Source organism: Raphanus sativus, chromosome 2 (assembly GCF_000801105.2).
Source record: "Raphanus sativus cultivar WK10039 chromosome 2, ASM80110v3, whole genome shotgun sequence".
Classification (NCBI taxonomy): Eukaryota; Viridiplantae; Streptophyta; class Magnoliopsida; order Brassicales; family Brassicaceae; genus Raphanus; species Raphanus sativus.
Genome location: NC_079512.1, coordinates 1,473,033 through 1,497,028, shown reverse-complemented (window position 1 = coordinate 1,497,028; position 23,996 = coordinate 1,473,033). Strand labels below are relative to the sequence as shown.

General features: G+C 36.3%; 4 protein-coding genes across 6 annotated transcripts; 2 read left to right on the top strand and 2 right to left on the bottom strand.

Annotated features, from left to right (window-relative positions):
• Positions 1 to 3,435: 3,435 nt before the first annotated feature.
• LOC108843109 (protein LAZ1 homolog 1) lies at positions 3,436 to 6,022 on the top strand. 3 transcript variants are annotated; one of them, XM_056994221.1, is made up of 6 exons: positions 3,436 to 3,620; positions 3,897 to 4,184; positions 4,269 to 4,325; positions 4,399 to 4,507; positions 4,603 to 4,787; positions 4,856 to 6,022. In XM_056994221.1, exons 2-6 carry the CDS (start codon positions 3,966 to 3,968, stop codon positions 5,750 to 5,752), a joined length of 1,467 nt encoding a protein of 488 aa, XP_056850201.1. In that variant the 5' UTR covers positions 3,436 to 3,620; positions 3,897 to 3,965; the 3' UTR covers positions 5,753 to 6,022. The 3 variants fall into 3 exon arrangements, with proteins under 3 accessions (XP_056850201.1, XP_056850205.1, XP_056850210.1); XM_056994225.1 differs by having other exon boundaries at positions 3,445 to 3,566; XM_056994230.1 differs by lacking the exon at positions 3,436 to 3,620 and adding an exon at positions 3,640 to 3,803.
• Positions 6,023 to 12,453: 6,431 nt separating this feature from the next.
• LOC108843108 (probable acyl-activating enzyme 4) lies at positions 12,454 to 14,637 on the bottom strand. Its single transcript, XM_018616206.2, has 2 exons — positions 14,140 to 14,637; positions 12,454 to 13,780 (listed from the first exon to the last, which is right to left on the bottom strand). Exons 1-2 carry the CDS (start codon positions 14,589 to 14,591, stop codon positions 12,571 to 12,573), a joined length of 1,662 nt encoding a protein of 553 aa, XP_018471708.1. The 5' UTR covers positions 14,592 to 14,637; the 3' UTR covers positions 12,454 to 12,570.
• A 3,271-nt stretch (positions 14,638 to 17,908) lies between these two features.
• On the top strand, positions 17,909 to 20,741 carry LOC108843148 (uncharacterized). The gene is made up of 5 exons (XM_056994207.1): positions 17,909 to 18,015; positions 18,661 to 19,870; positions 19,943 to 20,168; positions 20,270 to 20,358; positions 20,478 to 20,741. The coding sequence occupies exons 2-5, from the start codon at positions 18,662 to 18,664 to the stop codon at positions 20,565 to 20,567; spliced, it is 1,614 nt and encodes a 537-aa protein (XP_056850187.1). The 5' UTR covers positions 17,909 to 18,015; position 18,661; the 3' UTR covers positions 20,568 to 20,741.
• Positions 20,726 to 23,996, bottom strand: LOC108843147 (protein kinase STUNTED). The gene is made up of 8 exons (XM_056994205.1): positions 23,659 to 23,996; positions 23,463 to 23,551; positions 23,134 to 23,389; positions 22,311 to 22,895; positions 21,732 to 22,224; positions 21,500 to 21,647; positions 21,267 to 21,416; positions 20,726 to 21,194 (listed from the first exon to the last, which is right to left on the bottom strand). Exons 1-8 carry the CDS (start codon positions 23,813 to 23,815, stop codon positions 20,943 to 20,945), a joined length of 2,130 nt encoding a protein of 709 aa, XP_056850185.1. The 5' UTR covers positions 23,816 to 23,996; the 3' UTR covers positions 20,726 to 20,942.

The following is a 23,996-nucleotide window of genomic DNA, read 5'->3' as shown; positions in this document are numbered from 1 at the left end:
CCGTGCCTCGTGCGTAAGATTAGGGTTTCCATGCTGCCATCAATTACATAATGAAGTCATTCTTCTTATTTTTCTTTTTATATTATAAAATAAATATATTTTTTTTTTGAAACTCTTATAAAATAAATATTAAAAAATAAAAATATGTGAACTGCCATTTTATGAAAATCCAACAGCATGCATCCATTCCTTGCTGCGCTAAAATCACCAAGCCTTAACACAGTTGTGATATTACGTACATTCCATGCTAGCTTTTGTGAGTCCTAACTAGATAGTATACTTCAGTATTCAATTATATGATCTTAATTATTTATAAATCACAATTAGTAGACTCTGATTTCAACGGAAAACATGACCTGAATTGATCTAAGCTAGATAGTAGAAACGTAACACAAGGGATGAACACGGATCGGATATCCGAGTTTTTAAAGGTATTTGTGATTTAGTTTGTATGTTACGGATATTTAATTTTTCGATTTGTTTTGTTTCAGAGAAATACGGATATTCGGAAAAATAGATATCTGAAAAATATTTAGATATTTGTGGATATTTAGATATTTACGAATATCTTATATGTTTTGATTAGTACAAATAATTTTCGATACAAATTTGTTTGTAATATATATTTTTGTATGATACATATAAGATAAAAGTTAAAGAAATAGCGAACTACATATTTTGTAAATTTTTTAAACTTAGTTGACAATTATAATAACACAAAACTTAAGAAAAACATGTTCAGGCTTCGGTTTTATGGCACCATATGTAAAATAAACTAAAACTTACTACAAGTAGCAATATATAACAAAATTCGTTTTAGACTTTTATTCGAGAAAACTTTGTGATAACAACTACATGGGTCAAGATACACGTTAGTTGATTTTTCTCTCTCTATTCTCTCTGACATCTCACTAGAAACTTCACAAATCAATCTCCGTGTTCGGTGGCCGGTGGTTATCACCGCCGGTTACCATTTTCTTTTTGTTTTTTGATGTATATACTTCGCTTGGCGAATCCTTTCTTTCCCGTTGGCGATCTTATCTTCGCGGTGGCGATCTTTTGATGTGTTTGTGTTTCAAACGAGATCGAAGCAGTTCTTCATATCTTCTTTTTTCTTTGATTTCGTTTGATTATAGTTCATAGTTGCCCCTTCCGAAAATAATTATTTATCCCGTGTGACTTGTTTTGGAGTTCCCTTCTTCTCCAATCATCCTCAAGCTTCTTTTCCTATGAGATTAAATTTTGCTCCGTTTAGTATCAAAGGAGTTTAGTTTCTCAGATGGAAAGGATGTAAGAGTTTTTTGGATCTACTTTGATTGACTTGCGAGAGGTTCAGAAGAATTGGCATCTACAAGTTTGAAGATGGTCCAATAAAGGATCTCATCAACAGTCGATTGAGCTTTCCCAGTTATAATCATTGGAGTTTTGTAAGAGTCTCCATTCAAGAGCATGGTTATGGCGGAAGTGATAATTTCAGAAGTACAAATTAACCATTAAAGGTGTTGATGAAAAAAGATAAAAGCTACGACGGTGATTGTAGATGATGAAATCGCCGGTGAAGATGGCCAAGAGAAACTGTCGGAGCAAGTTGTCCAAGATGCATGTCTTTCCTTCAACACGTGTACGAACTTTCATGATTATCTTACGCGTGTAGTTTTTTTTTTTTTTTTTTTTTTTTTTTTTTTTTTTACGCGTGTAGTTTTTGATGTAATATTTGTAACACGTGTATGGTAGTCAAGTATTTGTACTCTTGAATTATCTTTGGGCTTCAATATAATGGCAAGTTGACAAAAAAAAAACAATTACATGGGTAAATGAACAAAGCGATACTCAAATTAATCCTTTCAAGCGGCGTGCAAAACGATACTTGTATTTGTATCATATCTATATTATTAAAATAGAAGTACACTTTGGAAATGTCCCTAAATTTTAAAGTTATTTACATTAGAATGTCACTGAAGTAATAAATTAATTTTCATTAATTATAGTTGTTTTTCTGATTTATAAATATATTTTCCTTAATTATAGTTGTCTTTATTGAACCTATATTTAAGTATGTTTGTCTTTTTCCAATTTAAATAATAGATTTGAGCATTTAATGTATTTTCTTAATTGAAATAATAGATTTTGTTAATCATATCTTTACAAAAATAGATTTCCCAATATACTTCGTTTTAACATATTAAATGTTTTTTAATATTTATTAGTATAAATAATAAAATAAAAAATCACACATCATAATCAATTTATATAACATATAAATAAAATATAAAATAATTTATTCATATATTATTAGTATAATGTTTCATAATATCAGTCTAATTAGTTATGAATATTGGTTTTATTTATATGATACATTATGATATAATAGACGATCAAAATCACAAAATATAATTATTCAACGTAATAAATAAAATTGTTATGTTTTAAAATGTTCTATTAATAATTATGTAATACATTTTAATTTACATATATATATATATATGTATATTATACCATTAATACAAATAAAAAAAATAAAATGAAAGAAAATATTTATACAGTCACGGATCAAACTCTAGAAATAAACAACAACAGCGCTAAATTATTTTTCTTTAACAAATTTATTTTGATAGAAATTATAGTTCCAAATTTTTTTATATAGTTTATGTATTTATAAATTTATTTTATTTGGAATGCTAAAATTTTGGAATTGGAAAAAAATATGACGCATTTCTATATTATTTTAATTAAGAAATTTAAATTTTATATTAGAATATTTTATTAAGCTATTAATTTTAATTTTATTATAACTGCAAAAATTAATTTTCAATCTGGATTTATGTGTAAATATTACAAATTTATCATTTAATATAAGCAAAAAAATTAAAAACAGAAAATAAGTATCCGCCCGGTCGGGCGAGTCAAAATCTAGTAATATGTTATTTGTTGTTACTTGTTAGGGTCGATCATAAACCTCACCTCTTAATTATAAATTATAAGTCTAGATTAGTTAACTATAGAATTATAACTGTTATTTACCCTTTTTAAAAATAATGATAAACATAGTTAAGGTAAACATAAAAATGATATTAGGAACGTGGTAGAATTTTTTTAGTAATTTCTCTTAATTTATTTATTCCTTTTTAATAATTCCATTTAATAAAGTACTTAGTGAAACTGTAATAATATACTAAGTATGTCCAATCAAAAACATGTTGAAAAATAAATAAAATTGTTGGTACTATATACTTTTCAGAACTTGTTACTCTTTTAAAATTCAAAAGAATCAATGAATTTTTTTTTCTAAGGTAGAACTTTCTGTTGTTGTTTGTTTGTTTAAAAAAATCAAAAGAAGTATATAAATGAGAATGCGACACGTCAGATAATCTAAATAGATGTTGAAAGTAACACATCAGCAAAATCAGAAGGAAAAAAAAAACTGGTTAAGTTTCCCTTCCTCTTCCCACAACGAACGCGCAAAATCAGAAATTAAATTAAAAGAAAAAAGTCTCAAATCTTTTCTTGGATACGACCCACCTCGAACCCCACCCACCGTGACTCTCTGTTTCTCCGTTTGAAACAACGTAACTGATCCGATCCGAAGCTCCTTTTGTCGCATGCCGAATCGTCTTTATTAGGTCTGCTGTGATTTTAGGGTTTTTGCGTTTGATTTTATATTATCTGGGCTGTTGATTCCCAAAGTTTCGATTTTGATCGTAACCCAATTCAATTCTCGTCTCCTTACTCGTAATGCTTTATCAACTTTTCTCTATTCAAAATCAAAATCGAGTATCGTCATTAGCTTGAAGAAGAAAGGATGAGTGAGTTTGGGGGTTTTTGGTATATAATATATATAACAGTTGCTAAAGATTTGATTTTGATTGTAACCCAAATCTTGTTTACTCATAATGCAGGTCTTCCTGAATCCAACACAGGAGCAGAGGATCACTTTGCTTGATTGCTTTTCACTGTTTTGTTTTTAAATGGAGTGGAGGGGAATCCTCTGCTCTCTCTTCTTTATCCTCTCCATGGGAGAGTCCTCTAGTAGATTCCGGTTAATGTGGCTTCCTGACCTCATTGTTGCTGATGCTGAGAACACCTTCACTTGGCCAATCTTGAGTGCCAGTGTTTTCGTCCTTGTTGCCATCCTCCTCCCTATGTATCTCATCTTTGAACACCTTGCTTCTTACAATCAGCCTGAGGTTCGTTCGTTACTCCATCTTTCATGTGCTCTTAATGATACTTGGAACAGTATACAATTGAAAGCTTTTTTTTTTTAATTACAGGAGCAGAAGTTTCTTATTGGACTTATTCTCATGGTCCCTGTTTATGCCCTCGAATCGGTATGATTGATATATAACGTTAATTTCTTATTTTGGTAATTTCTAGTTTTCTTATGATTTTTCTTCGCGTCAGTTTCTGTCTTTGTTGAATTCAGAAGCAGCTTTCAACTGCGAGGTGATTCGTGATTGTTATGAAGCTTTTGCTCTCTACTGCTTTGAGAGATATTTGATTGCTTGCCTTGGTACTACTAATTGCTTCTTCACATATAACCATCAATATAATTCACACAAAGGGATTAGCTTTATTTTAATAGTATTTTTTTTTTTTTATCTGCAGATGGAGAAGAACGTACGATTGAATTCATGGAACAACAAACAGTTATCACCCAGACCACTCCTCTTCTCGAAGGCACATGTACTTATGGAGTTGTGGAGCATCCTTTCCCAATGAACATCTTCCTAAAAGATTGGAATCTTGGTCCTCAGTTCTATCACGCTGTCAAAATTGGCATCGTTCAATATGTATGTTTACTAATCATAGATTTTTGGTACGACTATTTACTCAACTGACTCTAAAATTCTACTTTCAGATGATACTGAAACTGATCTGTGCTCTATTAGCAATGATCCTTGAAGCCTGTGGAGTTTACGGAGAAGGAAAGTTCCAATGGAACTACGGGTATCCATATCTAGCTGTAGTCTTGAACTTCAGTCAGACATGGGCGTTGTACTGCCTTGTACAGTTCTACGGTGTCATCAAAGATAAGCTAGCACCAATCAAACCATTGGCCAAGTTCTTAACCTTCAAGTCTATTGTATTCCTCACCTGGTGGCAAGGTATCATCGTTGCGTTCCTCTTCTCCATGGGACTGTTCAAAGGGTCGTTAGCAAAGGAGCTAAAGACGAGAATACAAGACTACATCATCTGCATTGAGATGGGTGTTGCTGCTGTGGTTCATCTCTACGTCTTTCCAGCGGCGCCTTACAAGCGTGGGGAGAGATGCGTGCGTAACGTGGCGGTGATGTCGGATTACGCCTCTATAGACACGCCTCCTGACCCGGAGGAGGTTAAAGACAGCGAGAGAACGACTAGGATGAGGTACGGTAGGCGTGATGAGAGTGATAAGCGGTTGAGTTTCCCGCAGAGCGTGCGTGATGTGGTGATGGGGAGCGGGGAGATCATTGCTGATGACATGAGGTTCACTGTTTCTCACGTGGTGGAGCCTGTCGAAAGAGGGATAGCTAAAGTGAACAGAACGTTCCATCAGATATCTGAAAACGTGAAAAGATTTGAGCAGGAGAAGAAGAAGAGAACAACCAAGGATGATTCGTATGTGATTCCGATGAGTACATGGACGAAAGAGTTCTCAGAGGTTCATGAGAAGCTTTATGAAGGTGGGAGTGTGAGTGACAGCGGTTTTGGAGGGAGCAGGAAGAGACATCACCAGTCTAGAGTCTCTGGGTTGTGGAGTAGAATGCGAAGTTAACAGAGCCACCTAACACAGAGAGAAGTTGTAGATTTTTTTTATGAGATGATGCTAATCTTCTTGTGGTTACTACACACAGAGGTAACAACAGCTTTGCTACTAACTTGTTTTCTCTTACTCTTTATACAACAGTATTTCATAATGACAAATCCTTGCACAAAGAATAATAAAAGAAAATTGTGTCATGATAAAATTCGTGTACAACTCATGTTATGTTTTGTGACTAGATCCAATCATATGTTTTCTTATTAATAAAAATTATAGCTGAAACTGAATTTTAGTCAACCTGAATTGCAAATACTCCATTTTTAAAGAGTGTGTTTTGATATATTTTACGCAAATTAAAAAATTGTAAAAATAATAGTATATCTGTATTCAATGTATACTAAATTAATAAAATGATTTATATACAAATTAATTGGTTATCTGGAAGACAGAAAAAAAATATTTATGTTGTTGTAAAACTTGTATTTCTTCTTATTATTGATGTGCCAATAGGCATCTATATATATACATGTTACCAGGAATAGATAAATGGAAAGATCCTATTTCCAATAGGAAATAGGAAATACATGGAAATAGTATTATCCTAATACAAAACATAAATATGGTAAAGTCTAAGTCTTCATTTCTTCCTCATGCGTCTGGTCCGGTTCGGTATTGTATGTCCGGTACGTCCGCCCGGTACTGTCCGGTACGGTTCGGTTATGGCCGTCCATCCAATGGTTTATAACACTCCCCCTTGGACGCCATAACCGTTTCAGAGTTCATAGTGTGCTTCATGTTGCCTCATTAAAACCTTACCAGGAAAACCCAATGGGACAAAACCTTGGTGAAGGAAAAAGAGTACAACACACACTACTCCCCCTGATGAATGCATCACTGAAGATGTCCGTGTAAGGACTTGTAAATATTGATTCAGTGAGCTTGGAGTGTCTGTGTTTCTTTCTCTTAGAATTTCGCAGAAGAACACTTGGACGTACTGTGCCTTATGTCGTCCAACTTATAATATGGTCGACCATTATGGTCCTTGACCAAAAACGTATGTCTCTTAGACTACTAACCACTTTACTTGGTCGGATCTCATCCATAAGTGTTTATGGATCGTCCTATAGTATGACCTGGTCGTTTATGGACAGTGAGATATTTCTCTTAAGTACTATCGAAAATGTACTGAACTGGTCGATCCATATTGTGTCATAGACCTTGTCTATACACGTCCATAATTTTCTCATGAGTGTCTTAGATCATGACTTGATCAGTGATCATTACTACAATGAGTTTTACATACTCATTAGACTTTGGTTCTATAACCAAGTACACTCATCGGACCTTATTCTTGGCAATCAATCTTTCTTGCCATATGTACTATCCATACTGATAGTTGATACCTCAAAAGTCATACCACGTTTTGGGTTAACAAAATTAGTCATCTCTCATGGATGATTCGGCCGGAAAGAAGCCGGACATAGTCTTTGATTTGGTATGGTCTTTGGCGTGAACCATAATGGTTCTCTTCGCTTTTTGCTGTGACCATCTTATATCTTACTTAGGGCGTGCTGATCTCATACACATACCCACGACTATGGTCTCTGCTATGAGTTATTGCAGTCCTTATATACATAGTCTTAAGAATCAATCTTGTTTATACACACACACAACCTTTGATGGATGTCTAAGATGTTGTTGGTGTGTTGCTATCAAGCCTTTGCCGTAGACCATTGGGTCATAGACCACGACCAATCACATGGTGATTGGTACTTCTCTCATACGGCTATATCTGTATATGCAGTCCCATGTCCTTAGTTCGTATGGACCTTTGCTAGGCGTGCCTATGGACTGCTACATGATAGCTGATCTTTTGAGATCTAGAAATAAACTGTATCAACCTCTCTTTAGGCTGGTTCCAAACACAAGGGATTTTGTACTTCTTATAAGTATGTATGGACTGAATTGGATTGTTCTTAGACAGATCCTTTACTTATACAGCTGCTTAATGACTCAGTCCATGAACAGCTTAGGAACAATGCTGTTCATTGAGAATTTCTTTTCTCATCTTTGTGGTACCTTTATAATATTTGATCCAGTGATCCATATGCTTGCTTACTACGTTTTTATCTCTTACTTATGACCAGACCTTTGTCAATTTCGAATCTGAGTAGTAGCATCCACCACATAGGAGTATATCTCTTTATAAACTGTTTTTCGGTCTCTGTGAGTAACCTTGTGTAATCAGCTATGTTCAAATGCTGTAAATAGGTACATGCACGTCTTAGACCACGTGACCATGTCCTTATCTCACGGTTTACTGTCCTCACATGACCCATTCACTGGTTTTATCACTTGATGGCGTTTTATGGCCAATACGTCCATCTTTCTTTACTTTAAACCCCACGTCCATTTTATTCTTTGTGAGTACTCTCTTGGGTTTATGATCCTCGCATTATATCTTATACTCAAGTGCTACTTTCTTTTATGAGTTCTCTTATATGTAAATACATCAGTGGTGTTAACACTCTTATGTATGGTTCCATTGTGTTCCAGACATGTCCAAATCGATTTGAGATTTCATTATCTAGGACCTTTATTTCCTTGCAGTTTGGCGTCCCAAACTACATGGTCTGGTACCTTAGATGGTTAGCTGACCAGCCTTATCTCCATGTCCGGACTGGTTCCCTTTTGAACTCGGATTTATATCATTCTGTGCACCTATTCATTTCTTTCTATCCGAGGTTCCTTTATCTTATGGAACACTTTGGTCTATCTTGTATAGACTCTGTAGCAACTTGATTGTGTCTCTTAGGACATCAAATTTCGTGGTGCATAAGCTGGTATGACATTTAGTCATTATTTTCTTTCCTTTCGGGTCAATGTGTCTGGCATCTAGTTCTGCTAGCTTTTGCATTATTTGATCACATTCTTTGGACGTCTTAGATTATATTTCTAGTCCGAGGATCTTGCCAAGACAATGATGGTTAATACCAATCTCTTACTCTTTATCCAGCTTATAGCTTTCTCACTTTTGATGTTGGACAGTCGGATTACTCATGCAATCCGTGAACCTGGCCATTTAATCTTATCACCCATATTTGGCTCAAGGTTTCATATAAATTCGTGGGAGAAAGTCATACTCCTATCCAACATATATTCCCAATTCTTATCTCAGTTTCTATCTTAGAAAGCACATATGAATGTGGTGGTTAAATCTCTTTAAGATTTCATATGTCTGGTCGTGACCCGTATTCAATCTGAGATGGGAATATCTATGCTCACTTATATGGCCTGATGCATATTGTCTTTACACATGTATATCAGTGTGTTCCCAAGCATTAGGTCGTGGCCTTTGTATTATAGGAAATCGGCCAAATGATTGTCCATGGTTCTGTTCTCGACCCGGTCGGTTTCATCGTCCGTGGTACGGTCGTATGAACTTTGTTGACCGCGTCCACGTCCTGTCCATCCATCCCGGTCTCGACCGGATGGTTTATCATGATGGACGTGGCTTGTCTTTGTATTAATTTACCATGGTCATAGACCATGTCCCACGGATCATGTTCATGTTTTTATAGTATGGTCATGTACCACACGGGTGTGTATTCTCCCCCTCATGAACATGCTATAAACCATTATGCCATTTCATGATACTTGGGACAGTTAAGCCTCATGAGCTTCCCTTGTGTACATGTTTCACAACGTGAGATTCTATGGGATAACTCTTTTGTGCCTTTCAATTATATGCATCAAGTTTGGATCGATCCGGATGGCTAATCCGGTCATGCCATTAAGTGTAATTTCGTATGGTTAACCAACTGATTACCATGGCTCTTTTGCCTCTCATCATACTGATCTTAGCATAGTATTAATCAGTAGAGTATATAGGTATAGTCTTGACCACTTTCTTATAAGGCCTTAGGCGATTTTTCTTTCATAATATGTAGGAACCTTTTGTTCTCTTTTGCCCATTGTTTCTATATGGAAACCATTTATTGTTAGTACTCAATGGGCCACGAAATTGGGTGTATATAATGCCCTTCAGGCAATGCCTTGGATGTGGTCTAACTATCCTTCTAGAACAAGATTTATTGGGAGAATTTTATTTTTATTTTTCGTGGATATTTTTATGCTTTGTAATTCTAAGATAAATAAAAATCATTCAATAAGGGTTTTCATAAAAACACCAAATCATATAACATAATAAGATTTAAAGTAAAACAAACAAACAAAGCAAAATTTCAGGATGTCAAATGGCCTTTTAGCCTATGGTCAAGCCGGCCACTCCAACTGTCACTTTGGATGTGGCTTCCTCGGATTTATTATCTCTTTCATCACAATCTGCTTCATAACCACTCATCTCATTCTTTATTTGATTCATCCACTCTCTTTGTAATAAGTATGAAAACAGATCATTGTATGTGGTGAAACATTTCTCTCTATGATGTAAAAATAGATCTCTTGGATCTGCTGTAGAGAATGTCTTTTCAAATAATTCCTCATCTGTTAACTTTTTTTTTCACCACATAATATCAGGTTATGAGCTATTTCGGACAAGGTATAATTATATTCTTCCACGGACCCATAGTCCCGGAATCTGAGGCTCATCCACTCATGCCTTATCTTTGGTAATAACACCTTAGTGTATCTGGACATTAATTCTGTCCAGAGGCATCGGGGGCTCTCTATATCTCGGTACTGATTTCTCAGTTCCTCAATGAGATGATGGCTCATTACTGTTAATGCCATTTCGTTCTTGGTTCCATGATCATCCTTGATGATACATTTCCCAAGACCCTCTGTCCATAGTATATATGAGATATTCATTGCCCATCCTAGATAATTTTCTCCAGAAATTTCTAGGGTATCATAATCCAAGGTTGACATCTGAATCATATCAATCAATCAATCAATTCTTAGAATTCATGCATTCAAATAATCAATCAAACATGAAAATACTTTTAGAAATTTTATCACTCAATATATCAATGGTTCACACCAACCAAAACAAAATTTTCTAACAAGTATTAATCAATCAACATGAAATATCCCTTTAAGCAATCAATGATCAATGGTGAGCATTCTAGCAATATTCCTATTTCAAATTCAGTATGGAATATGCAATTTAACATAAGCTGAAAACTTTTCAGAAAAGGAAATTTTTTATAAAAGGAAACTTTCTATTTTTTCAGAAAAGGAAACTTTCTATTTTTTTCAGAAAATGAAACTTTCTATTTTTTTCAGAAAATGAAATTTTCCATTTTAGCAGAAAGGAAATTTCAACAAATCAATCAATCAAGCAATCAATAAAATAATTCAGATTTCAGTTTATAGAATTTATAGTTTGTGAAATCGACCAAGATGGGTTTAAGGGGTGATCGATTTCTATTGGCTCCGATTGATCATTCAGATCATAAGGTTTTCGAGATCCAAGAACACTTAGTGTTTTGGTTTTAATTGATTTAATCAATCTCTTATTGAATAAGGAATATTTGTGCTTCTAACAACCTAATGACCGTTTGATCTAGCAACTTAACGGGAGAACTAAACCAAATCCTAATTCCTCAAATTTATTTAGGGATTCAATTGTCCTAGGTTTTTAGGTTCATCAAATTTTAATGTTCAATCCTTTAACAAACAACCAAATTCGTTTTGATATGGTTCCAAAGGGTGTTTCAGATTTTATTTACCTTTAGATTGGAGAGAATCTGAAACTGGACCACCTAGAGAGAGGAGAGAAAACCGCGAACGGCTTGAACATCTATCGCGAGCAAGGAACGGGCTGATCGAATCGTCCGGAACCTCTACCGGCTGTTGGATGAACTGTCGGATCGTCTGGTGGCTTATCGGGTGCTGATCAATTCGTCGGATGGTCAATATGTGTGCTGGTCGGATGAGAATGGAAAGACAGCTAGGGTTTCCTTTAGTAAAAAGGAAATTGTCAACGCGGATTGAAACGGAGGTGGAGAACGCGTCTGAAGTCGGATTGAGACGAGGTTTCCGGTGATGGATTCTTCTCGTCGAGAGCTTCAATTTGATATAAGTAACGTCGGCTAACTCCTTATGGTTTGAGAGATACGTCGATTCGAAGTTGCGTCCGAATTAGGGTTTTGAATCAAGTTGACGGCGCTTCTTGTAATAGCTCGTGAGAACGCGTCCGGTATCGGATTGCGATGAGGTCGACGGCGTTGGATTCGTCTCGTCGAGATCTTGAATTTGATAGGTGGCTCGTCGTCTGGATCCGTCGGGTTGAGGAGATACGGTGTTTTGAAGTTTCGTCTGATTTCTAGGGTTTATGGTGGTTGCTGGGAAAAAGGGTTTCGAAATTCACTCAGGGTTTTCTCAGAGCTCTCGTGCTGATAACGTGTTGTAAAACTTGTATTTCTTCTTATTATTGATGTGCCAATAGGCATCTATATATATACATGTTACCAGGAATAGATAAATGGAAAGATCCTATTTCCAATAGGAAATAGTAAATACATGGAAATAGTATTATCCTAATACAAAACATAAATATGGTAAAGTCTAAGTCTTCATTTCTTTCTCATGCGTCTGGTCCGGTTCGGTATTGTATGTCCGGTACGTCCGCCCGGTACTGTCCGGTACGGTTCGGTTATGGCCGTCCATCCAATGGTTTATAACATATGTTAAATTATTTTGGAAATGCAGAATTATTTTTGGTCTTTTTGTAAAAAAGAGAGAGTAGGTACTAAGAACCGGACAAACATTTAATGATTGGCGACAAGAAAATAGAGACAAACTAATGAACCAGAGACTTCTACTTTAGGTAAACCATACAGTGTACTTAAGATTGTGTAGTTCAATCAAGGCAAAGACTTAGCCATTTGTCTAAGAAGAAACTTCTGAATCTTTCCGGTAGAAGTCTTCGGAAGCTCCTCCATGAAAACCACATTCCTTGGAACCATATACTTCGGTAGCTTCTTCTTACAAAACTCCCTTATCTCTCTCTCAGTAACAGCCCCACCATCATCACCACACTTCAAGCTCACAAACGCACACGGAGTCTCTCCCCACATCTTGTCCGGTTTAGCCACCACAGCCGCTTCCTTAACCGCCTGGTTCGTGTACAAAACCGTCTCAACTTCCGTGCTGCTGATGTTCTCTCCTCCGCATATGATCACATCCTTTGACCTATCCTTGACTTCCAAGTAACCGTCCGGGTGCATCACACCAATGTCTCCAGTGTAGAACCATCCGTCTCCTCTCATACACCCCGCGGTGCCTTCCGGGTCTTTGTAGTATCCCAACATGACTGAACCGCCTCTGAAGACGATCTCTCCCACAGTGACTCCGTCGCGCTTCACGCTCTTTCCCGTTAGCGTGTCCAGCACGTCAGCTTCCGCGAACACCGCGGTTCTGATCCCTTGCCTTGACTTGAGCTTTGCTCTCTCGTCTTGTCCTAGCCCGTCCCACTCGGGCTTCCACGCGCACGTGACAACTAGACCGCCAGTTTCCGTCAGCCCGTAACCGTGACTCACATTAAAACCTAGATTCTCGGCGCTGGAGATGACCGTGGCCGGAGGAGGAGCTCCGGCTGTCATAACCTGGACCGGTCGGTTAAGCTGCTTCCGAGCTGGATAGTTAGTCAACATGTTGAGAACCATCGGCGCGGCGCACATGTGAGTCACTTGGTGTTTGTCTATCAACTCGAAAATGGTGGGAGCGTCTACTCTTCTGACACATATGTTTGTGGCCCCCACAGCGGCTGTGGCCCATGTGTAGCCCCAACCGTTGGCGTGGAACATCGGTAGTGTCCATAGGTAGACTGGTCGGTTAGGCATAGACCAGTAGAGCAAAGAGTTAACCGTGCTCATGAAAACTGCTCTATGGCTAAGTACCACACCCTTGGGAGACGACGTCGTTCCCGAGGTGTAGTTAAGCACCATTGGGTTCCACTCGTTGTTAGGACGGACCCACTTGAACTCCGAGTCTCCTCTCTCCATAACACCTTCGTATGTGTCGAGAAAATCCACGTCAGCGGACGAAGAGGTTGACATGTTGGCAATGTCCGATCTGAAATTTAAGGTGTTTATCATCATTTTTGGATTAATCTTAATATATAGTTGTTTAAAATAAAGGATTAATCTTAATAAAATATATCAATGTTCAAGAAAGTAATTAGACATTTTATAGAAAATTATTGATTTTGCGGGTATCTACACTGATTTTTGGAATGTCTATACTACTAGAAAAAAATTGTTCTTAAAAATCATTTCGTTTATATTAGATTTACCTCCTAGACATGTTATCTGTATAAAAAGATTTTTAAAACACTAAAAAATATTAATAATTTGGAGCATGTGATCTATGTAGCTTTTAAAATAATTTGGGACCGAACCGATTGTTCAGGTTGTACCCCGAACCGGCCTTACGTGTTGCTGTCATCTTGGAGGAGGACAAGACGAGGTTTCTCATTCTTGGGCAAGAACGAGACAGCTTCAAGGACTAAAGAACTCGACTGATGGTCAACGAAAACGAGCTTGGATTCACTGTGGCGCAGAACAACAGAGAGTGCATGAGCGTCCAAACGAGGGTTGATGTTGTTGAGGACCGCGCCAGACATTGGAACAGCGAACTGAAGCTCGTAGACAGAAGGGACGTTGTGACCAATAACGGAGACAACTTGGCCACGGTTGATTCCGAGGGAGGATGAAGAAAGAGTCGAAGCGACACGAAGACATCTAGAGTGGGTTTCAGACCAAGTATGGGTGGTGGTCGCGTGGACGAGGGAAGGAGAGTCGCCGTAAACGGAGGCTGCTCGGTCTAAGAAACCGAGAACAGTCAGAGGAGATGAGTTTGAAGGATGTGGGAGTAAAAGTTCCATTGTTAAATATTTAACTTTATGACTAAATGTGTCTGTTTATGTAGTAAAGCACCATATATATATTTTGGCCTATGTGATAGGGTGAAACATATATCATTATCTTGCAATATAATATTTCGTTTAGCTAATACTATGACTACAAGTAACATGTGGGACAAGCTGTTTATTTATCACTGTGTCGGCTCAGAACTTCTATTGACTTGATGATAAGCTTGCATGCATCCTTTAAGCTGATGAAGTATATCACAAGTAGCATGTTGGAGCCTATTTATCTTCTTCAATGTAGCTTGATGAAGCTACGTTACTCTTCTTCCAAAACTCATCAGCCAATCAATTAAAAGTCAGAGGAAGCACGTGTTCTTCGCTTAGACATCACGTAGCAAGGAGTGATCCATGCTCAAACCAAGTTAAGTTATTGTAAATATATTTAATACTACTAATCTTTGTATCTCCACGTTAGTCACATGTAACCGGACCTGTTGATTAACTAAATTTCTGGGAAAAAAAACTAATCTTTTGTATTCGAGCAAAAACTTAAATCAGACTATTCTTTGCTCACACTTCAATTTTCAGTAATGGTAAATTTTATTTTTACAAACGTGTACGTTAGGTCATAGTAAATACATTGCTCAACTCATTTTACTATATAAAGAGTGGTGATTAATATTATTTTTTCATTACAGAATATACACTTTATATAGCAAGTTATTTCATTGCTACATTCATGCATATACAGATAACACATGATTCCTATGCATTTCATTGCTGTTATTAATTATCGGATTTCCTTCCGGACAACTGATATTTCAATGAGATAATTTATAAGACTGATTTGGATATATACTAGGGAAACCAAGAATACTATATTTGGATGCACAACATATTTCGAACGTTAAATGAGTTATAGTGTATATCTAACTATAGGTATACGTTTCAACACGAAATGTAAGAAATAGTAAAAGTAATAATCCATGGCAGTGCCAATATATGATGTTGGAATAAAATATGAAACGATGGAAAGTTGATAGAGACCAGGAAACTAATGTGAATATAATCGAATATATTATTAGAAGATCAAAGAAGGCGATTTCGTAATTCCAAAATTCCAAAATTATATATCAAAAGGTTGGCGACAAGTCTTAAACTTTCATCTCTCTAATTTTATATTCCAGCCCTATTGCGATGATAGCCCTTTTCAACAACCACTAGATTTTGATCCGCGCTTTGGAAGCGCGGAATATTTTACGATAAAAAAATTCACTAATAAATTAACAAATATTTTGGTTATTTTTAAAGAGTGTGTATTTAAAATATTTTTGCATTTAAATCAGTGTTTTTAAATTCAACCCGATTGTAATTATACCCGTTAATCTGGAGATCTGACAATTCAATTTTGGTTTTTAAAATATTCATATTAAAAAAAAAATCACTAAACCTCGAGACTAACCGATTGAACTGATGGATGACCGATATGTAATCTAATTGGATTTAAATTGTAATAGTTTCATAATTTGTAATCTTATAATCCAAATTTTAAAGTTCATTATTTTGCAATTTATGAAATTATGATGTTTCTACAAAATTCTAAAGAGAAAATGATAGATATAAAATAACTAAGATTAATTATTGTATTGTCTGGAAACATTGATAGTAGTATAAAAATATATTGTTTGAAAACATTGATAGTAGTACAAAGAAATATGTATATTGTTTGGAAACATGGATAGTAGTATAAAGAAAGTAACATTAGTGATTTAATGTAGGTTTAACTATAAAGTATAAATGTGTATTTAATTTAAAAACTTACAAAATAAATGTTAGGTCCAACAGAATGTTTCTGTTTTAATAAGATAGATTTATCATTCCAAAATGAAGATTTCCCAGAAGAGTATATGGTGATGCCATATTTAATATTTAGGAATTATTGCACTACTTATTCAATGATACACCTAATATATACTCCTTCTGTTTTTTAAAGATACATTACTTTTCACATATACTCCCTCTGTTTTTAATTGTAAGTAGTTTTGGTTAAAATCACAAATATTTAGGAGTTGTTATTTTTTAAAACAAAATTATTTAATCAATCAATTCAACCAATTATTAAAAACCTAGCATTATTTCATTGGTCATACAATATCCAATAAATGAAAAGTTACATTGAAATATGTAAACTACTTACATTGTGAAACAAACTATTTTTGCCAAAAATACCTACAATAAAAAACAGAGGGAGTATTAAGAAATCACATTAAAAATGCATTGATTTTTGTGAATAACAATTTTCCATAATATTTAACCAATAAAAATCCAATAAACACAATTAATTTTCTCGAAGTTAACAGATTTTCATTAAATAATACATTGAAAAAGTAAAAAATGTATTCCCTCTGTTTTTTAAAGATAGATGTTTTAGGAAAATAAATTGTTTCACAAAGATGTATTTTTTATGTTTCCTATACAAAAATTGCAAATTTCAATAAAATTAATTGAATTTATTGAAAGACTATTGGTTAAAATGCATTGGAATTTGATAATTTCTAAAAATGATGTATAGTTAATGTATTTTCTTAATATGTGTGAAAACACCAAAACATACATCTTTAAAAAACAGAGGAAGTATCTTTTTAAAACAATTTTTTTTCCTAAAACATGGATCTTTAAAAAACAGAGGGAGTATATTATACACTTTGTATACATACACATATATATATAAGTTTTTAGTCGCGTATAGTCCCTAGCTACAAGCCCGCAATCTTGGTGAGAGTCTCATATATAACTGGCAAGGTGCTCAGTCCACTTATGGGAACAATGTTTACAGCCTAACAGTCAAGCTCTAGATAGCCGGAAACATAAAACGTGCGACTCAGCTTTCATGACAAGCACATTTCCCTTTCGAAGCAATGGTTTGATGATCTAAGTGTACAACTCTCAGTTATGTATTCTTTTGACTTGCTGACTTTAGAGATCTCGTACATAACCACATGCCTTTCAGTGGTGAACTCGTCCCCACAAAATATGTACTTGTATAGAAATAAAATCAAGTGAAAACTAGCAATTTACATTTATATAGTATCAGATAAAAATAAATTTACCAATAGAATAATTATAATTTTTTTCATGTGTTTTATTCATATTTATCAGTTTAAAACTTAGATAAATAAATTCAATAGTATAAAATCATTAAAATATTATGGACTTATATTGATAGACTGTGAGATAAAACCTTTATTGGGCCTTATGTTTTAAAGCCACTATATCGGCCCATATAGGGTACTTAACACAAAAATAGCGCGTAAGTATAGTTTAGAGTCAGAAGGAACGGAACGGCTCTGAGTTTTTTCGAATCATGCATTTACAGTGAGCGAAGACGAATCCAGGCGAAGAAGAGACCAAATCCACACCATTTTGATTCTTAAGTAAAGTAAGCTAATTTCTGTTTGTTTAGATGTCATACAAGAGTGGGTCTTTGTTTGTTCTTACAGATTACGAATTTCACTTCTAGGGTTTTTGTGAGCTTAGCTTATCTTTCGATTCTAAGCATTACCCATCTTTGAATTGGTCTTTAATCACCCGAAAGTGTCTTGATTTCACTCTGAAAGAGCTCACAAATTGTTTTGCAATAAAGAAAGTTTCGGTCTTTGGTTTCTTAAAATAGTAATTTCTCTTGGGAACTGTGTTTGTGTAATAGCTTTGCTTTCATCAGCTAGAATTACAAAAAAGGTTAAAACTTTCTCATTCTCTTGACACCTTTTGGTGTGGCGAAGCATCATTAATTGTGTGCTGTTCTTGAGGTTTTGGGCTCAATGTTGTACCATTAGGTTAAGTAATTGAGCTTTGTGATTAGTTTCTAGCCTCAGATTTACTATATTAGTGTTTACCTTACTTTCATCTACTAGAATTACAAAAAAAAAAAATTAGAAATTTTTCATTTTCTTTACACATTATGGTGTGGTGAAACACTTGTTGTATGCTGTTTTTTATTAGTTATCTTATGTTTGATGTGTTTGAGTCTGATCAGTTTCATGTTTTTTTTCTTATGTTGTTGTTGTCAATGCTTGTTTTTCAGGATGAGGAAACCGAACAGCTCTAAGCTGGGCAGGACAGCTGTGAAGAGGAAACTAATAGATCTCGGTAGAATGCTGGCTCTTCGTGGCGGTGAAGTGGATTCACCACCCAAGCCACTCGACGCTAGAAGTAATATGCAGATTGTTTGCGCTGATGATGTGGAGTATGATCTAGACTATATGAAGTACTTGACGATCTTTAAGGAAAGCAATCACCACCATCCTCATTTGCTTGAGAGGGAGGCTTCTCCACTGCGTATTACGTACACTACTGATAAGGAAGTGAAGCGTAGAGGAAGGAGAATAAGATCAGAGCCTCCTCCTTTCGTTTCAAAGAAGTTGGAGAGTGGGACTCGTAAAGAAGATCATAAGTCAACTGTCTTCAGGAAAGATGTTGTTCTAAGAGGAAGGAAGATTGCTATGACTAAGATTCCTATCAAAGCAGAGCATAGAAGCAAAGACATCCAACAAAAGAAAGAAGCCCCTCTACAGAGAAAGAAGAAGACTGATATGTCCACCAAGAGCACTATCAAGTTAGAGCATAGAACTTATGGTGGCAAAGACACCAAGAAAGAGAAAGAAGTCTTTCTGCACAAGAAGACTATCAAAGTAGAGCATACAAGTGATGTCAAAGAGACAAATCAAGAGAAAGAAGTTACTAGACGAGGAAGGAAGCCAAAGACACTCAACGAAAGTAATGCAATGTTCAGAGCTTCAAAGAGACTGAAGGCTGAGAAGATCATCCCAGTGGTTAACACCACCAAAGATGCTCCACAAGGGAAGAAGGGTTGTGTGACCAAGATCGATTTCAAAGCCAGCAAGATGGAGAATGAAGAGAGTTATAGTGAAAGGAGAAAGGCAAAGCCTCATGAGATTTTCAGAGCTTCAAAAAGACTCAAGACTGATCAGAACTGGGTTAACAAAGAAGACACCAAACAAAAGAAAGAAGTGTACAAGGACAAGGCTAAACCAAAGTCTACAAGTCATGTGAAAGACAGCTTGCTTCACAGCTTCAAAGCTCACAAGAACTTAATGGATAAAAGCTATGACTATTTCCTAGCGTATCTGAGAAACTCTGTTACTGTCATTGAACTGAAGCCTGAGAAAGCCTCAGTACCTTTATCAGATCCTGATATTATTGCAGTCAGCAACTGTCCGTTTTCTGATGGAGGCCCTTCCCCATTTGAAGCAAACAAAGACGGCAAAGTGATTGTATGTGAAAACCTCTCTTTACTTTCTATGTCCTTTCTCATTCTTGATTTATTGACATTTTTTTTTCTAAAGGATCTTGAAGACCGTATTGAGCTTGAAGATATGTTCAACTCTACCTTTAGCAAGAAGCTACTGGAGATTCTCAGACAGCCCTATGATAAAAACGAGTTCAAGCAACGCTTTCTTGAGGTATCACATAAGAAACATCTGACTCGGTCTAGGCAACTACGAGATGGAAGAGAGATTGAATATAACGTTGATCACCAGTTAGGCCCTTCCTATCTTGACCGGTATCCTGGTAAAATATAATCTTGATTACTACTGGCTAAGGAATGGTGTGTATGTATGAATCTTTGTCAATCTCTTTCAGTTTTGCCTTTTTTGTTTGATTATATGCAGACTTCAAGCGTGTGTTTCGTAGTTCTCGTCACGCTAAGGATGAATCTAGAGCTTTGAACCTATTGCGCGGCTTTTTCTTTTACTTGGAGGTACAGCTTTCTGTTGCATGGACTAATCTTTTTGGATACAACATGTGCAAGTCTCTGTGTGCATTGGTGTCATGAAACTCATGTATTAATGTCTTGTATGATTTTGCATCCTGTTGCAGAACATAGTTCTTGAAGGTGCATTCAAACCATGGCTGCACGAAGCACGTGTGATGAGAGAATGCAGAGACATTGTATGCATCATCAAGTAAGGCAGCACCAACACTAAGTCTTCTTCACTGAACTCAAAGACTATTGCAATTATCTATTTATCTTTTAGGTAGTAGTAGTTTTAAGACTCCAAACCACTCTAATTATCATTTTAAAAGTCTTTAATTGCAGTGTAGTGGTCTAAAGAAAAGATATGTAATACTTTGTTGATACTATTTTCTCTTTTATTTTATTACCACAAGTTTACACAAAAACAAACTTCAAAAGAATGAAAAATTGTGAAAACAACAATTGAAAACTACAATCACAATCCTAAACCAGGTGAGGTATGAGGGCTAAAAAGAAAGAACCCTACAAATCCCACCACCAGTCTCACATATAATACATAGTTTCAGTAAAACTTTGGGGGGGGGGGTTTAGTCAAAGCTTGAAGAACGGCTTGTCCTGCCTTTAAGATACTCTTCCACAGAGACAACGCCTTGCTCGAAGCTACCCATGGAGACAGAGTCATCTTCAACATCAAGAAGCGCAAGGTTGAGGTGTAACTGCAAGTCAGATCTTTGGTTTTGCTCATCCTCAAGCATCTCTGCTTCATCTGAGGAGCTACTACTCAATTGTTGCATTGCCCACTTGAGCGTGTCTTCATCGCCTTTTAGCAGCTTTAAGACCTGAATCATTCCATACTCGTTAAGACAACTGCATATAGGTACTATGATTAGATTAAAAAGAACATGACTTACACTGCTCATCTTCGGTCTAGCTTGAGGGCTACGTCGAATACAGAGAGTAGCAGCTAACACCATCCTCTGCATTTGATCACCATTGTTGTTAATCTGCAAACTCGGGTCTAACAACTGAGAGTACTTCCCATCTTCTAGAATTGGTTTGGCCTGTACATGACCATTACACACATTCTTGTTTCAACAAGAGCAGCAGAGAACATACTATTATGCAGCAAATGCAAAACACATACCCACATGACAAGACTCTCTTGTCCCTTTGGACATCCACTGCTAATAGGTCTTCTTCCAGAGAGCAGCTCGAGTAGAACAACGCCGAATGCATACACATCTATCTTATCATTCACCTTACCATACATGAAGTACTCTGGAGCCAAGTAGCTGCATCAAACAAAGAAAAAAACAAGATTAGCCAAGAACTTTCAAGAAACATCAGCTGAAAAAAAGAACAGGACTCTTCCATACCCAAAGGTTCCTGCAACGTCTGAGCAGACTATGTGAGTTGTAGATATAGACGCCCACCTCGCAAGCCCAAAATCAGAAAGCTGAGGCTCAAAATCATCAGACAACAGTATGTTTGATGACTTGACATCTCTGTGTATGACGGGTTGTGAAGCACTGTTGTGCAGATAGTCTAACGCCTCAGCTACTCCCACAGCCACTTTGTACCTCTCTCTCCACTGGAATGCAAGCAGATCTTTCTTGTTACCATGAAGATTCTCTTCTAGGCTTCCTCTTGAGAGATAATTGTATACAAGCAATAGGTTCTTGTCTTCAAAGCAAAAGCCTAATAGGGAGATAATGTTCTTATGGAGTAGAGTTGTGATAATCTCGATCTCCGCGACGAAATCATTCAAGACATCTTCTGTTTGCTTGAGGATCTTCACAGCAACCTCTCTTCCATTTGACAAACAGCCTCTATAAACCTTGCTGCTGCCTCCTCTGCCTATGAAGTTATCTGAAACCACAATGCTTTTTTTCTTAGTTACATAACAAGAGGCTTCAAGATTTTCAAGAAGTGTGAACATGTCATCAAGAACAAACCAGCAGAGAAGTCTGATGTCACTGAAACAAGTTCCTTGTATTTGAAAAACTGGCAAGTAGAAGAAAATCTCTGGTAAAGTCTCTCTAGCTCCTGAGGGAGCTTTCTTGGACTAGTGTCAGGAGTGGTGATAGAGTTAGTACCATGAGAAGGGTCATAACTAATTTGCTTATTGTTCCTTGGAGGAAGCTTTAAAGCCCATTGAGCTACTGGTATCTGTTTATGAGTAGTAATGGGTTGTCCTGGTGAAGATAAAGCACGACGAAGCAAAGGCCAACCTGGTATAGGTTCAGCTTGTTTCCTAACCAATTCCTCTAGACCTTTCACAGGCACAATCTCCTTAGCTTTGTGGCACTCATCATTGATATGTGAAGCTTTTGTACCATTTGGAGACAGAGAATCAGAACCACAAACTGAACAACTCTCCAAACGAGCAGCTTCCAAGGCCTGCTGCAAACTCTGGCCACAAGATTGATCTTCCTTGGAAGCCTCCTCCTCAAAATGGCTGACAACTCTGGTAGGTGTGCTCAATGTAACAGATCTCTGAAGCACATTCAACAAAGTGTTCCTCCTAACATCTTCCTTCCCTATGACAAACAACCAAAACCCAATTTAAAGCACTAAACACTGGAGTGGATAAAAAGATCCATAACAAACCAAAATATATCTGTAAACTATTTGGTTCAAGATTTTATCAAAATAAATCGAACCGAAAAATCGAAGTGTTAAATTAAATTAAATTAATTAAATATACTAATACTACTAAGATATAGTTAACTATTTAACCTAAACAATAAAAAATAAATTCAAGAAAAAAGGTCAAACCTTGAGAATTGTTCATGGCCAATGAGGGAGGAGAACCTTCTCTTTGAAACACAACTTTACCATTGTTCACAGCATGAACCCAACACTCCTTTGGCAGCTTCTTAGCCAAGTACTTAGCCACAGAAGCTGATGATCGAATCTTATGGTGAGTTCTCGAAACCCCAACTAAAACTTTCCAAGCACACAACGATCTCGCTTCTCTAGCTATGATCTTCCGAGCAGAGTCGCCACGGCACAGCTTCAGCTTCAGATCCACCTAACAAAGAAAAAGGACAAAACTTTCAACATTTTCAAAAAAGGATCAAAAAGAGTTTTCAGAATTTTTTTACCTGTTTTAAGTTGCAGAAGCCTTCGTAAACGTCGAGAACAGAGTCGAATGTTTTCACCAAAGAGAGAAGCGAAGAGTTCTTAACAATCTCTACACACAAAAAAATAAAGAAACGAAACCTTTTTTTTTAATTACAGAACATATAAAAAGATCAGGGCTTTTATGTCTGTAAGAGAGAGAAAAAAAAGTTTATTTACCGTTGGTAAGGATATGAAGAGCGATCACAGTATCACCAGGCTCAGCTACTTTAACCAAAGCCCATGTGAGTAACTCTCTGCTCGGCGCGTCTAGCTTCACGCCGACAAGAATTGTACGGCCACCCTCTCTTTCCTCGACGGAGCTTCGTTCTATCATCCTTAGAGATTTGTTTGAATTTTGAAATGTTCCCTTGTTGCTTGACTTGTGCTTATATAGACAAAGATCCTCTGTTTCTCTCTGTTTTAGTTGCAGAGGAGGTATAAGTTTTAACCGCAGGTTTGGTTTTTGGTTTTGATGCTTGTCGGAAAGAAAGAAAGAGAAGAGCAAGTATCTTATT

Coding starts and splice junctions, on each gene's coding strand:
- LOC108843109 (XM_056994221.1), top strand. CDS start 3,966: ATGGAGTGGAGGGGAATCCTCTGCTCTCTCTTCTTTATCCTCTCCATG. Junction 4,508..4,602: donor ATATTTGATTGCTTGCCTTG/GTACTACTAATT, acceptor TTTTATCTGCAG/ATGGAGAAGAACGTACGATT. Junction 4,788..4,855: donor AAATTGGCATCGTTCAATAT/GTATGTTTACTA, acceptor TTCTACTTTCAG/ATGATACTGAAACTGATCTG.
- LOC108843108 (XM_018616206.2), bottom strand. CDS start 14,591: ATGGAACTTTTACTCCCACATCCTTCAAACTCATCTCCTCTGACTGTT. Junction 13,781..14,139: donor CTCCAAGATGACAGCAACAC/GTAAGGCCGGTT, acceptor CTTAAATTTCAG/ATCGGACATTGCCAACATGT.
- LOC108843148 (XM_056994207.1), top strand. CDS start 18,662: ATGAGGAAACCGAACAGCTCTAAGCTGGGCAGGACAGCTGTGAAGAGG. Junction 20,169..20,269: donor CTATCTTGACCGGTATCCTG/GTAAAATATAAT, acceptor GATTATATGCAG/ACTTCAAGCGTGTGTTTCGT. Junction 20,359..20,477: donor GCTTTTTCTTTTACTTGGAG/GTACAGCTTTCT, acceptor ATCCTGTTGCAG/AACATAGTTCTTGAAGGTGC.
- LOC108843147 (XM_056994205.1), bottom strand. CDS start 23,815: ATGATAGAACGAAGCTCCGTCGAGGAAAGAGAGGGTGGCCGTACAATT. Junction 22,225..22,310: donor GACATCAGACTTCTCTGCTG/GTTTGTTCTTGA, acceptor TTGTGGTTTCAG/ATAACTTCATAGGCAGAGGA. Junction 21,195..21,266: donor CTAGACCGAAGATGAGCAGT/GTAAGTCATGTT, acceptor GGAATGATTCAG/GTCTTAAAGCTGCTAAAAGG.